The following is an 18,349-nucleotide window of genomic DNA, read 5'->3' on the forward strand; positions in this document are numbered from 1 at the left end:
AATTTTTTATTTAAAGTATTTATATTAACATAAATATCGGGAATATATATTTTTATTAGTTTATATTATAAATATTTATACAAATAATTTACGTTACAAATAGATATTATAAATAGATAATATATCACCCTCAAATCTATCCTCTCAGCTATCCCCAAACATTTCTATCAACGAACTCCCCTATCGACCTCTATGTATACAATGCTTCTGAAATACGACAATTCCCGCTGAACGGACAATCCTCATAAATACAATCGTTGTATAACGCTACATGAGACATTTTGTATTCAATTCCCGTAAGGGGAGCCCTTGAAATCAGCACGAACATTGAGAATGACACGCTCCTGTAGAAACAGAACCGTATGCGCACGCGCACGCGATCAAGTGTTGAAAAAGAAGCCAGAGGACATTACAGTACAAGCAGGCAAGGACATTCAGTCCTACGAATCAGGAATGTAAAACTGGTCTGAGATGACTGAACAGGTAGGTAGTTATTAATGCTAAGCAACCTGGTTGTTAGTTTTCGACTAGAGATAAACGATAAAAATGAATTCACAGAGGACCTTGTAAAGATGCAACGTGTTCTTTCGAGGCTTGTTACGCTCGCGCGTTTGTTCTTCAACTTTCTTTGTTTATAGATCTAATTCGAAGGATCATGTACAACAAAAATAATGAATTCCTGAACGTGCTACGACGTTACCCTCGTCAAATTGAATGCCGCCAAGAACAAATTTTGTGAAACGTGCACGGTAGTCGAACGGTATGCGAGAAACTGATTGAGTTTGATAAGATTTTTCGTGTTTAAGCATTTCAAGGTATTCTAAGAAAATAAGTGGAATGAGTGAAAATATTACGATGAACAGTTAACGAGGAAGTTATTTTTTTGTATATTCTTTGTTATGATTGATGTAATATGAAAGTAACTTGGATTTATATAGTAGAATTTTATTTGCATTTTAATAATATGTTTAAAATAGATTAGAGTAGATAGAAAATCGTATGTCTGATGCAAGGAAAATACATTAGAGGTACATTTGCAGAAATACAAAAGTTTCTACTAATTTTTTATTTCTATATATTTATTACAATCGGTAAGTTAAAAAATAGATAGTTATATATCAATTAAAACAGATATTTTCTTTATGTGAATATTAAAGGAGCTTTTGAAATAAATATATTATGGAAAATTAATATTTATTGTAAACTCTTAATTCTTTCTTAACAAAATGATACTTTTAATATTTTACTTTAATTACTAAAATTGTTATTTCAAGTTTTTAACATAAAAGTTGAAAGGAGATTTAGTATACATATATAGAGTAATTTAAAAAATGTGTTTTTCTAAGATTGACTGGAATGTTCTGATTTTAACAGCAAAAAGATCGAAGTTCTTAAGTACAATTTTTATTAATTAATTTTTAGTCTATTATGTACCATTATTTATTATCACTTTCTAATAATTTGAATATTTATTTATTCCGTCTCTTTTGTTAGATATTTGTTATTAAATTTCTTTGTTCTAATTATTTTTCTACTCATCTTCGAAATTTAATTCTCAAAATTAATATCTTAATGTTTCCTTTTTGTAAACAAATTTCATGAAAATTTAAATATATGTCATAATTGACTAATGCAAAATTTTAATTATATGAGAGATGACTTATGGTTTCTCATTGATTTTTGTTAGAAAATTTCGATACTATTTTTGTAGCAACATGTGACATCGACTATATTCTAAGTGATATTATATCTCCTTTTTATAGTTTCCATTTTTAAAGAAAACATGTCAAATGAAAATGCCAAATCACTTCACAAACTATCAGGTTAAGTTTAACAATAGAATTTTCCAATTACCTTAAGAGTCTTGACATTTACGTGCATTATAAATTAATTTAATTCCTTTTTACAACAAATTAATTCTATGTACTTACATTAATGCGTATCAATATTCATTTTACGCGTTATTAATATCCGCGATATTTTTGAACTTTTCGTTTAATAAAAATCTGTTTAACCAGACTGTGGATATTAAGGCAAGGATTCTGGATAAAAAAAGGCAGTAAAGACTAAAATTCCTATTACAATGCAAGACGATGAATTCGTCAACTCGTCAATGTTGCGTTTGTACGTAGTCAGGAAAACATTAAACCAGTGGAGTGGGGATAGTGCATAAAAGTTAGCGTGCTTGTGATTCAACATCACTCGAAGAGTGTTCGCCAGACAGTGAACAGGTTTACGTATACAAGGAAACAGTATTGGGATAGACTTGTGAAAGTTGCTCTTTAATCAACCATAATCGTCGATCAACTGTTACATTAATTCGTCGAATTTCAATAAGCTTTGAAGAAAAATGCTGCGTCCGTGAGTATTAAATTTAATAAAATTTTTATCGAATTACTTAAATTGCAATTTAGATCGTTATAACAGCTATCATGACAGTAAACTAGTCATTAGGAAGTATTGAAAGTTTTCCAGTTGTGCTTGTTAATTTCCAGCAGGCCTTATTGCACAACAGAAATACAGGTGTGTCGTAATTCAATTTTTGATAATAGATTATGCAGTTTTTACGTTATGAAATGTATCATATTGTGCGATCGGAGTATAGTGATGTTTCTGCTTTTTTTTTTTAATGAATGGTATTACTATTTTGTATCATTAATTGAAAGAATTTAATTGAAAGAATTTAATTTAGTGTATCTTAATGGTCTGTAAATACTTTTCATTAAGAAATAAATAAATACGAGATAAGATGGAGGTTATCCAAATGCTTATAATAAAAATGAAATTTGATTTTAATAAGATTTACCATATCTAATATATTTATCTGAAGTCAGTTTAAACAATTTTTTTTTTACTTTTATGACATAGGATTATTTAGATTATTAACTTTAAACCAAAAATTATTACTACGATGAAGCATAACCGTTGAATTCATTTTTAATTTCAACAAAGCATGTTCGGTGAACATAATTTAGAGAACATACATACATAGGAATAAGGTAAATAGACGAAAGAAAAAGGTGATATATTGTAACTGCTTTCAAAGGAAAATTGATACAACCTGATAATCATTTACCGATAAACGATAAGTCACAATATTCGGATATCACCACACATTTTTTTTTTACCATTAGATTTCACAATCAAACGGAAATATTATCACATTACTCTATGTTGATGTTTTAACCGAGGCAGATATGAATACAATTTTTGCACTTATCCGTTTTGTAACCAAATATAAAAATTGACTTTAATTATGTAAACAAGTATCCATAATCTATAAAATAGAGTCTACTGTAAAATTTATTAACAATATCAATGATATTGCTTGTAACTTGTCAAATTGAAAAACTGGTTGAGCAATAGATATTTATAACCTACAACTTGTACCTTATCATTATACTAATATTATTAGGCGATGAATTATTGCACAAGAGGATACTGGATTACAAAATTTTCCTTTACGCATGATCAAGCTAAACACGAGAAATCTATGTGGATCTATCTGTGCCACTGATAAACTAAGTTACACACGTTTACTTATGTACTTTTAAATGAAGAACAAATTTGTTGGGAGATTTACATCATTATTCCCATCACGTTATAGTACTACACCATCGCTTGTTAGAAGCAGTTATCTTATTTTAGTCGATTGAAAAATACAAAGACGGCGGACGATTAAGGCATTATGCTCACGAGTACCATACGACATTATAATTTAACCCTCTTATTGCCATAGATGTATTATAACGTCAATCTAATAAACGTCGACATCTATCGTGTATATAAATACCGCATTGTACCTTTTCTACCAAAATTTTCCTTTTGTTTAGTCTTTCTTCTTTTATTCAATTGTGAGATTTAATTTTTTATATATTATTTTCAAATACAAAAAAGAATGAAACAATTAATATATCCTATAAAAGTAATAAAAATGGTAACTTTCGTAAATATTTCTCTTTAATTGCTTCATTTTAATTTTTGCAATCTTAAGAGCAGTATTTATTTGAACATAGTATTTCAATAATATATAATTCTCTCCTAATTTTATCAACATTAAACTTAACATGACCAATTATTTGACCAATTAAATGACTCGTGATAAAGTAAATTACATATGAAACTCAGAAGAAACGAAGTAGAAAGAAAGATGGATATCGAAATATGGATTATATGCATGTTATAAGAAAAATCTTAAAAAGCTTAAAAGCAATTATTTGTCTAACGTAATGATAACTTTTTTAAATTTTAAAACCATCCTAAACCTTACGGGAAAATCTAGGAATTTAGACAGTACTTTTAGATAGTTGTAAAAACAAAGATTTACATCTTTCGTGAATATTTAACTTATTCCAAGCCATCAAGCATTGATAGTAAAATTTCACCCGTAATGAGATCTCGAAGGACGATTTCTATGTACTCTATAAACCGTGATTCATTTACGATGCTGATGCATGCCAGGAATGCACCGATGTAGCAATTCGTTAGAAGAATAGGGACAAAGTAAATGAAAAATATTTGAACAAACTTTTGTTCGTCATGCAAAGACTTTCGAATCGTTGAACCAAAGCGACCTCGTAACTATTTGACAGTACTAATGTTACACGTTGTCGAGTATGAAATGGGTACAGTGAGGTACACAAGATCTAACAACGTTGTTAGATCTTCCACTCAAAGTGGAAATATCGAAAAGTATTGACAATATTATTATCTTAATTTACATGACAATACTTTACCTTTATGATATATAAATTATTAACAAGTATTTATAATAAATATAATTTATCTTAATTTACATGTCGATACAATAGCTATTGTCCCCATTCTTTATAGGGTATTGGTGATGTTGTCTCATAGATCAAAGCTGATACCAAACTCATAACGAGCTTAATATGTCTTAACTTACATCTTGTTACAATAGCCTCTAAACATTTTATATTTTCAGAATTCAAAAAGAAAATTGAAATAAACTGCAAATATCTTAAGTTCTGTACGTAGCACTTATCTTGGCTTCACTTTCCAAAAATATCTCTTTGGAAGAAAATGCCAATTACTAGGTCTCACCACGTAGAGCTCGCTAAGTATGGAAATTCGAACAATCCGCCCCACTTGCAATAATCTGTAACAAAGATACCCCAATATAACTTGAAGCGAAAGAAATTAAAGCGAAGCTGCTGACACTTTATTACATTTCACGTTTTACAAAAGGGACTCCGATTCGGTATACTAAAACCTATTACTCTACTATCGCAACACTGGGATATTTTATTTCAACAAACTCTAATATTACTAAATTTCTATAAAAATATGGAATGTAATTATAAAAGACGCGAGAAAGTGAAAAATCGCTACTTGCCAGAATGAGTTCGCAATTATTCGAAAGACCGATTAGCCTACTCGGCGTACTCTCGTGTACGAGAGGACTTCATGCCCCAACACCCTCCCGATGCCCCAAGTCCAGCCACTGTCAACCCCGCCATGTCTTACTCATGAACGAAGGTAGTCGACGAACCGATAAAACATTCAGAATCAACCCGAGGATCCCCAGCGAAGCCTAGTAGCCGGTCACACCTCGCCTTTGCCCTATGAGGGTGAAACCAATTAGGGAATCATCTCATTTGGTCTCACCGTAGACATGTATACGCGTCCAGGACCCACTAGTCCTTACTGGCATAGGTAGTAGGGTTGATAGACCCTCGTATGGATAGCGGATAAACTACCAACCTGCCGACCACACAAACAACCCAATAATAAGACATAAAGAAACCAACAACGAAATATTCGAATATTTTACAAAATATTAGTATTCTCAAAGAAAATAAATAGAAACGACAAATTAAAATCTGAAAAAAAAAAATGTTATTAAAAATCTCTTACCAAAAAATTATCAAGTTATATGAGGAATACGGGGAATGGAGTGTACAATGGCTATTGACTAGTCGATAGGTCTAACTAATGACCACCGTCTACCCCTACCGCAACCCTAATCCCTCTAACCAGCTTCGAACCACTCTCCAATAGATCTTGAAGTGACCTTCTAGTGACCTGCAACTCGTCATCCCTACTCACCCCAACCTATCACCTAACCTACCCCTATAAAAGAATTTAGATATATCCACTCTGAATGTCCACGAATGAATTATGAAACAACTCGACGGCCTTTATATAGCCAACAACTCTGCCGAATATCAGAAAATTCACGATCATTGATGATTTCAATAATTAATTGTCTATTATAATAGCTAATGATTTAAGAATTTTTTCATTTTTGTTATAAAAATATCTCTTGAACAATTTTTTATTAACAGTAAATTTAATATTTATATATTTTTCTCGAATTCTATTTTTCGAAAAATCTTGAAAGTTCTAAAGAAATATGCAAGAATTACTTAACAGTTAATTTAATTCTCGTCACTTTAGCAAATGTAACGATTACCAACCCACAATGAGATTAATTCTTATTTTCATTAACCACTTAACATATACTCCCATGACATATGCGGGTATAGCAGACACGCCCACGGTTTGGCAATTTGCTTATTTTAGCCACTGATCTGTACAGATTCAAACGAAGTTGTTTTACTAAAATATATAAAATATGCATTTACACATCCATTTTCATCATCGCTTTTTATTAAAAAAATAAATAAATAAATAAATAAAATCATTTCCATCGATAAACTAAACAAAATTTGTATTTTATTTTATTCCTCTTCAGTTATTAATATTTAGTGAAGACAAGCGTTTAAGATTCGTCTTACACTTTCACGATTAAAGGAAATTACTTATCGAAAAGTTAACAAAAAAAGAAACTATACTAAACTAATCCTGAATACTTTAAAAATTTATATAAACTTATGCACATTTTTAAATTCTTTTTTGTAAGTGTAAACATACAATTTTTATATTTCTTTGAGATACTTATATATTTCAAATGCTTCACGATTTTACAAAATTTCACTCAAGAAACACCCTCAGTCCCTAATACCTACTTTAATATTCCAATATCAATCAAAACAACGTATCCTGCTGACGCCCTGTCCATTGCAAACATGATCATTTTGCAAATGGGTATCCGATTTTGAAATATATACAATGAAGCAACGATATTTATCAAAACATATTTAAAAGCTATAAATTTGATTTTGTATCAATAAAATTTGTTCTCCGGTTAAAAAAAAGGTGTATGTTAATTATAAATTTTAAAAAACAGACTTCGAGTGGCTATTTGTTAATATTCGTCCGTAAAGACACCAAAATTATGTAAAATTTCCAGACTGCTGGCAGCAGCCCTCGTGACACTGGCATGGGGAATACCGACGGCCCAAGAAGGCAACGAGGCTGACACAGAAAAACAATATCTGGAGAAAGCTAGAGAATTTTTGAGTAAAATCGACAAGCAGTATGCAGAATGGAACAACAAGCAAACGCTAGCTGACTGGGAGTATGCAGCGAATTTAACTCCAGACAATTTAGCAAATAAATTAAACGTGTCCTCAGAAGCGGCACGGTACTTCAAATCCGCGTGGGAGGAAGTGAATCAATTCCCTTGGAGAGACATTAAGGATGAAAACATCAAGAGACAGTTTTCGATGCTCAGTGTTCTGGGCCCCGCAGCACTTCCTGAAAATGTAATAATAATATAATAATTGTTAAACCGTAACAGCTATTTTAGATTTTTCTAACTATAGGTCTCAATTAATCTGGGATTCAAGTAATGCGTCAAATGTTATTATAACAGGATGAAGTTTAAAGAGAAGTATATAGACAAAGCGTTATTGCACGGAAAAAAGCAATTTTTGTATGGCAGTTTCCCATTTAAATCAACCCTCTCGAATATCTTCAAAGCTGTTAATAACACTATTATGATTTAGAAATGAAATATACTAGTTTGAAGAATTATGTATATTTTTCAAGCATACATTCATAAGATATAAATTACATTATTAAACATATTGTTACATACACTGTGTGATTTTCTGAAGAATTTATAATGATACATTAATTTCGATTTCTTTTACTTAATTTTAAAGTACAGAAGTACGATTATAAACTTCATGGTAAAAGCAACCAACAAAGTAGATCAGTTAAACTATATAATATTTTATAACTTATCTAATATCTAAGTTAAATAATATAGTTTTATTTGTATAAATATCATTGTTTTTATTATTCGTCATATAAAGTCTTTATATGCATATAACTGATGAAGCTAGGGGTAAAAGATGTAATCGATGATAATTAATTGAAAGTTTATTACAGTATTATAACGAATACGAAAAAATTATAAGTGACATGGAGAATATCTACAGCACTGCCAAAATCTGTGACTATAAGAATCAAAGTAAATGCGATCTTGCTTTGGAACCGGAAATCACAGAGCTTCTAATGAAGAGCCGTGATCCTGAAGAACTGAAATACATCTGGTCCCAATGGAGGAAAGCAACTGGTGAAAAAATGAAATCTTTATATACGAAATATGTTGAACTGAGTAACATGGCTGCCACGTTAAATAATTATTCCGATAACGCGGCTTATTGGATGAAAGATTACGAGGCTGATGACTTCCCTGAGCAAATTGGTAAATTAAACATTAAAAAATCATTGCATTTTTATTTTATTTTAATAAAATTATAAAAATTTTGCGTTTTATTTAATTTTTATAGTAATATTTCTTGTTATACTGACTGTATATTTTTGCATTAAGACATACATAAAATGTCTTATATAAGACAAATTATTTATCTTTTTCACTTAAAATTGTTTGTAAATTCTTAGTTATATGGAAAAATGTTTCAAACAAGTGTTATTTGATATCACGGAAAAGACATAATGTAATAATTAGTCTTTTATTATTTTGTTTTTTTATCAGAGTATACAGATCCCTTTGAACTTTTTAATTATAATATATAATATTTGATCGTATAATTTGAAACAGTATTAAAAAGATCAATTGAAATATTTGAAAACTTGTTTAGCAATAATGTAGCATTTAACAAAGTAAATAAATCGGAATAAATAGAAAAATAATAAAAATGACTAAAACTCAATATCGATCTATAAATTTTAGAGGCACTATGGCAGCAACTGAAACCTCTCTATTTACAATTGCACGCATACGTTCGCCGTGAACTTCGAAAAAAATATGGTGAGAACATCGTTTCAAAGGATGGTCCCATCCCAGCACACCTATTGGGCAATATGTGGGCACAAAGTTGGAGCAACATCGCAGATTTTACAATTCCATATCCGGGAAAACAACTGCCAGATGTTACTGGTGCCATGATTAAGCAAGGTTTGATTAGCATTTACATATAAATTGACGACATATAAGGCGCGTAACGCAAATTTATGCTGTAAAATAGATTAGGAATAAAAATTGCGAAGTTCACACTCTATAATCTTTAATTTCATATTAATATATAAATGTACAAACCAATTTGCTTCAGGATATATTAGTATATATAAGTATATTTAATTGTGTACTATATATACTGACTTAAGTATTTTATGTTTCGGTACAAGATTTTCTTACTGTAATTGAACAAATTTTTTTTAGAAGAAGATAATCATATTTTAAAAAATCCATTTTGTAATTTTGTAAAGATATTATAATGTTACTTATTGTTACATATAAATAAAATAAGTAAAGTTTTAAAAATCCCAAAGTGTTGGCAACATACAGAATATAAAACGAATATTAATATGACAATGCATAATGTAGAAAATAGAACGATAACGATTATAGAGTGTTAAAATATGTCACAAAGTGTACTTCATCAAAATGATGGTAAAATATTAGTATAACGACTTATGGTAAAATACAGAACTATAGTATAAAATGTAGCACATTTACATACACTTGAAATTCATTATTCGTTTCATGCTTTATAGAAATTTTACGTTAGTAAATCTAAGATGTACTTTTTGTTCTTACTATAACATTAACTCTTTACTACATTATTTTCCCATTATATTAAGCAATGTACCAAATTTAGAAGTTGCAAAACTTATGATTAACTTACTTGATAAATTTTCACAATTCTTTCCTTAGGATACAATGCAACAACTATATTCCGCGTTGCCGAGGATTTCTTTACCTCGATCAATCTCACCGCGATGCCAGATCTGTTCTGGGAGAGATCGATATTGGAAAAACCAATGGATCGCGAACTAATTTGTCACGCGAGCGCCTGGGACTTCTATGACGGCAAAGACTTTAGAATTAAACAATGCACCAGGGTCAACATGGAAGATCTGTTAACCGTACATCATGAAATGGGTCACGTGGAATATTATCTGCAATACAAGAATCAGCCCACTGTTTTTAAGGAAGGTGCAAATCCTGGATTTCATGAAGCTGTCGGTGATGTCATAGCCCTTAGTGCATCCACGCCGAGCCACCTGAAAACCATTAAGTAAGTGAAATATTAATCATGTAGAGTTTACAAGATTTTACTGAATATGCTTTAAGTTTTAATATAAATAGTTATATTTATTTATTTATTGTAAATGAATCTGAGAGAAATGATAAGGTAAAATATTACACGATTTTAGTAAATTATTGATACCACTATGAATTTATAATTATAATTTCTTTCAATGGTACATAATAAAAGTATTAGATTTATTTTATTATATTATTAGCAACTTTTTTTTTTCTCTTTTCACGATTTCTAAATTCTGTATTTAAATACGTAATTTAAATACAGAATTTAGAAATCGATTTACATAAAAATTCATTTCATTCAATAACAAATATAGCTATGAATTTACAATTATTCTGATATACTTTCACGAAAAAATATAATTCTTAATAACTATTCGTGAAAAACAGTTATAAATTTCCCAATTCTTAAAATTATAGTATTCAATTTAACAAAGTTTTAACATCAATTACATAAATTTATAAACATTTTGCGATTATAAATCACAAGTACTGAATTACTTTAGATAACGTTACTTTTTTAATTTAAGTATATAACGATATTTAATCAAATTCAATTTTATTTTATTTTAAACATTATATATGCAAGTAAAATGGATATATTTTAGATTATTAGATGATGATTCAACTGACATGGAGGCCAATATTAATCATCTATACTTGAAAGGTCTTGACAAAATCGTTTTCCTACCATTTGCATACATGGTGGATAAATGGCGCTGGAACGTATTCCAGGGACAAGTTACACCAGATAATTATAATTGTAACTGGTTAGTATCATTTCTAAATTATGTTAAATAACATAATGATAATATTTATAATTACAAAAAGAAACAAACAATTGCAAAGTATATTAACTAAAATAATTTAAGTATGTTTAAATTAATTAAATATAAATGTAATTAAAAAATTTGTTCTTCTTAACTTGGATAATGGTTTTTATAGTAAATGTGTAATCTCTATAAGTTTTAATCTTTACATGTTTAATTAATATTTAATAATAATAGGTGGGATCTCGTCGAAGCTTTTCAAGGTATTGAACCGCCAGTAGATCGATCAGAAGATGACTTTGATCCTGGCGCAAAATATCATATAGTAGCAAATGTTGAATATATTAGATATTACGTAAGCTTTATAATACAATTCCAATTCCACAAAGCACTGTGTACAGAAGCAAAACAATATGATCCACAAAATCCAAATTCAAAGCCACTTCATCAATGTGATATTTATAACAATAAAGCAGCAGGAAACTTATTAAAGTAAGTTTCCACTTTTTCATATCTAAAACTCATTTATCATAAATGACTATTAAAATTCAGAAAAATTTATTTACGTAATATAGATCTATGTTGGAGCTAGGTTCTTCTAAACCTTGGCAAGATGCAATGGAAAAAATTACAGGCCAAAGAAACATGAACTCTACTGGGCTGTTAGAGTACTTTAAGCCATTAACTGATTGGCTCAGAGAAGAAAATAAGAAAACTAATGAATATATTGGATGGAAACCTCGAACAAGACGTATGTATTTTTACAGCTATTTTTACAGTAGAATACAATTCACATGTGTGTGTGTGTGTGTGCGCGCGCGCGCGCGCGTGTACATATGTATAATTAAACAATTACGCAATATAAAAGTGTATAATATTTTATCTCAATAATCATAGTAAATCACATACTAACTTATAAAATTTCATTTGTTAGAATGTGTACAAACCAGATCAGAACTCGTCACTGTTGAAACAACTGAAGCAAACGAGTAAAAACCACATTATTTTGAATAACACTACGTCAAGAAACCTAAACACTTATTCATTTTAACAGAGAGATACATCAAGAAATGATTTATGACATCATGTTTTACACAATAAACAAGAAAAATATATAGGTGGTACAAATTCAATAATAAATAAGTACATTCTAAAATAATAAATTCTTACTTTTTTCCAAATAGAAATCACATTTCACTTTTACAATATTTGTATTATTTTGTTCTTCCCCGTCCTCGTCCATGTTTACTAGGCTTATCACTACTACTTTTGCTTTTCATTTCAATTTTATTGGTTTTATCAGTTTTACTTTTTCTCTTTGATTCAATATTTTTACTCATACTAGGTTTCTTTGCCTAAACATATATTAAAATAAATAATACTGTATTTGAAAATGTGTAATTTCAATAATGTAAAATGTTAATTAACCTTAATCATTTTATCTGTATCAACGTTATCATTATTTTGATCTGAATCATCTTCTTCATCCTCGGGTTCTAAGAAACCTTCATCTTGAATATTTGAAGCTGCTTTTTTCTTTGATATACCACTCACTATATACGGTACAACTATGGAATTCTTATTATAAGCACGAGTAAAAGCAGCTTTCACCTTTATGATAAATTTTTATTATGCTTTATGTTATATATTTACATTTGAATATGTCACAATAATTAAAAGTTATCTAAGACTTACCTTACTGTCTACAACTTGCATTGGATCTCGATCACCAGGCCATAAAGAAATTTCTATCAAGGAATCTAAGTCTTCCCTTTTAAAACAAAAGTAATAATTTAATAATAAAAATTAGTACTATAAAGCTACTATTTTTAAATAACAAATATTAATGAAATATTAACCTGAGTAAATGATAATGATTCATAACATCTATTGCTGCATCTACATTTTCAATACCACCAACTGCTAAGGGTCTGATAACAGCATTTCTGAGAGGTTTAATATAATCCAAATTTATAGCTTCTTTACTTGCACCAGTAGCCAAACGTGCGTGTACAGTGATTTCCTGCGTTAAACTATAAATCATATCATTAAAAATCTCATAAGTAAAATATAGAAAAAGTAATAACTAAAACTAAAAATTATGATATTACCGATCAAATTTACCAGATCTTGAATTACGTCCAAGCCAAGTTGGAAAATTAATCTGACCACCAATGTGACCTGACATTGCGGTTCCAGGTATAACAGAAGAATAACAAGCTTGTACTGGTAAAAGTGACCAAGCATTATTACTTCTTATAGACTTTTCAACTACATCTCCCAGTGCTAAACTCTCAGCACTTTCTGCTACTCTTTCTAGCAATTTATCTCTATATAAAAAAATTAATAGTAACATTAAATGCAAATAATATTAAAATAAGTATATATGTACAAGAAGCCATATACTTAACATTGATTTTTAAAAATATTCTATAAATAAAAATTATAAAATAAATTTAATTTTTTTTACAATGTAATTGATCTTTCCTAATATTTCCAATATTATATTTATGTAAAATACTTAATTTATTCTAATTGTGTAACTCACTTGGCCTGCATAAATAAGGAAAGAATAAATACATTATTTTATTTGATACGTACTTTGGCACTTGAGGTATAACCAGCAAATAGTTCTCTTGTACAAATAATGGTGCTATATTGTAATCATGGAAGAATAAATCGCTCTTATCATGAATACTCATATGCTTATGTTCTTCTGAGGAAAATACTTTTCTTATTACATCCCAAGGACCTAATTTTAAATCCTTGTTTATGTGTTTCTTTTCAGATTTTTCTTGAGAAACAGACTGTCCAGCAAATAATGCTAAATGATTTATAACTTGTCGAATATCCTGATTAGTTGATTCAATTAGATGATCGAGATCTTCAGTTGAAATATTAATATTTTCTTTGAAACATATAGATTTCATTGCACCCTACATAAAAAGTTATATTAAATACATAAAATATGGAAAACGAACAAATATATATCTTTTCAAATTCTGTATGACTTTACCCTAATCTGTTCCAATTTAGGTTTTGGAAATCGGAGATCAAATATATAATTAGCGAGAGTCCTCATCTTCGGATTATTTCGATCATTGCAGATACAAACAATAGGTATATCAGTTGATTTGATTAAATTAATTAATTCTTGTAGACCTCCACGATCTTCATTACCAGCCATTCCATCCACTTCATCCATCAACAAAACGTGTTTTAATGATGGTTTACTTTTAATATCTATAATATATTAAATTTTTTTTAAATATCAATGTAATTTTAATGACTTTATAATATTTTTTAATGTATTTAATAAAATTTTATTAACATGTTATATTAATTATACTCACAAAGATATGATCTACAAGAATAATTCTAAAATATGAATACCAATAATATAAAGAGGTAAGTGACATTACTTCAGAGATCTCTGTTTAAAGACATCACAGATAATTAATCACTGAAGATTAAATTAATTAATTAAATTTCCTATAACTTATATAATGAAAATTGCCTGTTTAATTATTTATTTCTTAATGTAAAATTTTAGACAACTACTATTTGGAATAAAACATTTATGCATTTATATTTTTTCATTGGCATAATTAGTAAAACACGTTAATAAAAATTATTAACAAATAGAAAATAAATATTTTAAAAATACATATTCAGGAAACAAATTTATGAATATACCTTGTACATAATTTTTTAATGTGGTATTAGATAAGAGTTCTGATACTTCCTCTTGTAGAAGTCTTTTACTCCTAGTATCTGATGCATTAAATTCTATAAGGTCAAAACCTAATTCATTACAAATAACTTGAACAGTTGTAGTTTTTCCAATTCCAGGAGGACCAGATAACAAAGCAGCTTTGAAAAATGCTCCATCATCATTTTTTGCCCATGGACCTAAGAGAAATCAAATTAATAAAAGTTTAATTAAATAAAACATATACAAGAAATATTTGATACATAGAAAATAAGAAACTTACTAGGTTTCGTAGTTTTCACTTTACCACTTTGATTTTTATGCCAGTTCAACAACCAATTATACAATTTTTTACCACTACTTTTGTCTCCTTGTTGTCCTAAAATTTGTTTCATTGTTTTTGGTCTATATTTTTCAACCAATGCCTGTATTGATATATTTCCATTTATCTAAAAAAGAAATTAAGTACTATAATATAAAATTAATATTATTTATGTTAAATTTAACTATTTCTTACATTCTGTAAAGTATTCGATTGTATTTTTATATCTTTTACATCATTTACTTGTTCTCTTTTCTCTATGACCAATTCTTTATGTTCAATATATTTCTTTTTAATTGGAGTCTTCATTTCAATATCTTTATTATTAAGTTCTTGTTTATGAGGTGATACTTTCAATAATCTTTCTGTCTCTTTATTACTATATTCTTTTTTCTGTGGTGAGTGTATTTTTTTTGTTTCTTCAGTTACAGTAACTCTTATTTTCTTTGATGATGATGGTGATGTTTCTGACTCTACAGATTCTTGCTTCGATCTCTCTTTGGATTTTGTACGAGGTTGCTTTACATTATCAATTTGACCTGCAGGTCTTGTACGTATAAACTCTAGCAAATCATCTTCTGATATCTTTTTTATATTTAAATTATTAGCCTAAACATGTATTTTAAATAATTAAAAAAATATTTGTATTTGTATAATATAACAAATTTGAATAAAATTCAAATATATAGTTAATATTACTTTTGACAGTTTTGCAGGACCAGGTTGGTCACCCACTACAATATAATCAGTCTTCTTTGAAACTTGATGTAAAATACGTCCACCATACTTTTTGATAAGCTCTTCAGCTTCCTCCTTTTCCAAAGAATCCAAAACACCAGTTAACACAAAACTTAATCCTGCTAAGCAATACTCAGCACCCTAAAATTTTAATATACTTTTTAAGATACATACTTATGAATAAAAAAAAAATTTTTCTTTTTAAACAATATTCTTCATTTAAAATATTTTTCAAAAAATATTAATGGCCGATCGGCATAATATTTGAAAGTATTGATAAAGAGAAAGTGATTAAACTCAAAATATATCATTTTAACTTCGAGTATTTATTAGTTTTTGAGATATTAATGAAAAATATTTGGTATTATATATGAAATTCTATCTATATATGTGCATTTGTGAGATCTTTCAATAATTTACATAGCAAACTAACGGCAGTTATCTAGATACTTAATGATAATGATTAATTTATTAATTAGAAACTAATAAATGCATGAAACTAAATTTGTATATTTTGGACTTATAAACTCCTCATTATTTCCTTTCCCCAAATTTCATACCAATCAATCATTTGTGCTTTTCAGATATACAATTTGCATTTATTACATACAACAGGAATTTCTTTTGAACCCGGATTTCTAGCTCCACCTCTTTGAAGATATTGTTGATACATTGTAGCTCTTTGTTTTTTCTTTTCTACTTTTTCCTCATATATATCAGAAGCTTCTATCTTTTTCGGAGACATTTTTTTCTTTCCTTTATGTTTCACTTCCATTTCAGAAATACCCAATGAAGTTTTAGAAGATTTTTTTGTATCTTTGAATTTACTACTGTGTTCAGGACCTTTATGTCCCTCAATGTCTTCATTTGAACTATTACTAGAATGTTTTTTATTTTTTGATTCATACTTTTTACTACCTTTTTCTGGACTTGCTTTATCAATTATTTTTCTCTTTTTAACATTCGCTTCATTCTTAATAGGAGTTTTCTTCTTATTCTCGTAATTATTTTCATGCAAATTAGAATCTATAAACATTAAAAATGAATATATCACTACAATAATTTAACATGGTATTTATTATAACTTATTCATATTATTACCTTCGTTAATTTTAGTTTCTGTTAAATACTTCTGTTCAATATCAGATGTATCTAACTGACTTAAAGTAGCTTCAAAATCATTATCATTATGACCTCTTGCTTCCTGTAACATTTAATAAAATTAATTATTACATTATAATATTATTAAGATATTATATTACCTCTTGTTGTAATTTTTTTGAAATCTTAGGTGCTTCTTGTCTAATTATTGGAGTTTTACCAAACATATCAAGAGGAGAAACAATCTTTTTTGGTTTAACATCTTCATCAGAATCAGATCCAATAATTTTCTTTTTCAATATTTTTGTTTTCTAAAATAGAATATATTTTAGTATGATTATTAAAACTAGTATCATATGAGATTGTAATTTTTCATGATTCTTCAAAAATAAGGAATAAGATTTGAAACTTAAGGAGTTAAATTCTTATTACAATATATATTATTTATAACTGAAGCAACCAATTTATTATATATATTATTTATAATATTATTTATAGTATATATAATAAACAAATATATTAATACCTTGGATTGCTTAAGTGGAGATTGTAATTTTTCATCTTCCTCATCAGAAGAAATAATTCGTCTTTTTGTAGCTTTCGCTGGCGCACCGCTAGAATTTGTTTTCACAGTTTGAAAATAGCTTCGTATGTCCTAGAAAAAAATAAACAACAATTCAACTATAAGATTCTAATTTGATTTTTGACAAACAGTTTTAAAATATATACAAATAAAACACACATTCCTAACCTCGATCGTTAATGTTTAATCGAGAACTTCAAAACTTACCCTTGGCATGTTTCAGACGTATTCGAATTTGATGAAGATGCAATATTTAAACTTATTAAATAATATTTTATGCAACTAAGATAAATAGATATGTGTAATAAAAGATATTCTATTTCATTGTATACAACGCAATCAACACGCGTTTTCACAATACCCGTTTTTATGTATCGATGCATTAATACATATTGTCATATACATGCAAGTTTGACTTCTAATACTGAATCAGTAGTAATGAAACTGAAATTATATATAATTTCTATTTTAGATAAGATATAATACAGACTAAAATTTAATTTAATACAAGAAATATGAATGAATTAATATTAAATTATCATAAAGAAATCTTGCACCAAATCATCATATAAGCCGGTAGTTTAACTGACAATAATGTGAAATATATACAAAACTGTCAAATTCGAGATGGCAGCACGAAAAGAGAACAACACGTGTTTCAAGAATTCTCCGAATT

At 28.3% G+C, this 18,349-nt stretch overlaps 2 protein-coding genes across 2 annotated transcripts; one reads left to right on the top strand and one right to left on the bottom strand.

The window, feature by feature from the left end:
- The first annotated feature begins 2,193 nt into the window (after window positions 1-2,193).
- On the top strand, window positions 2,194-12,334 carry LOC108549718 (angiotensin-converting enzyme). Its single transcript, XM_017903204.1, has 9 exons — window positions 2,194-2,361; window positions 7,277-7,631; window positions 8,263-8,581; window positions 9,071-9,295; window positions 10,055-10,418; window positions 11,056-11,217; window positions 11,455-11,709; window positions 11,793-11,968; window positions 12,152-12,334. The coding sequence occupies exons 1-9, from the start codon at window positions 2,351-2,353 to the stop codon at window positions 12,208-12,210; spliced, it is 1,926 nt and encodes a 641-aa protein (XP_017758693.1). The 5' UTR covers window positions 2,194-2,350; the 3' UTR covers window positions 12,211-12,334.
- A 57-nt stretch (window positions 12,335-12,391) lies between these two features.
- On the bottom strand, window positions 12,392-18,037 carry Gnf1 (germ line transcription factor 1). The gene is made up of 16 exons (XM_017903210.1): window positions 17,881-18,037; window positions 17,617-17,745; window positions 17,252-17,401; window positions 17,091-17,193; window positions 16,600-17,015; window positions 15,951-16,130; window positions 15,447-15,860; window positions 15,213-15,378; window positions 14,914-15,129; window positions 14,234-14,460; window positions 13,819-14,153; window positions 13,329-13,547; window positions 13,077-13,250; window positions 12,913-12,988; window positions 12,646-12,828; window positions 12,392-12,572 (listed from the first exon to the last, which is right to left on the bottom strand). The coding sequence occupies exons 1-16, from the start codon at window positions 17,887-17,889 to the stop codon at window positions 12,432-12,434; spliced, it is 3,138 nt and encodes a 1,045-aa protein (XP_017758699.1). The 5' UTR covers window positions 17,890-18,037; the 3' UTR covers window positions 12,392-12,431.
- Between the last annotated feature and the right edge of the window lie 312 nt (window positions 18,038-18,349).

This window comes from Eufriesea mexicana, unplaced genomic scaffold (genome assembly GCF_001483705.2).
Source record: "Eufriesea mexicana isolate 0111107269 unplaced genomic scaffold, ASM148370v2 scaffold2217, whole genome shotgun sequence".
NCBI lineage: Eukaryota > Metazoa > Arthropoda > Insecta > Hymenoptera > Apidae > Eufriesea > Eufriesea mexicana.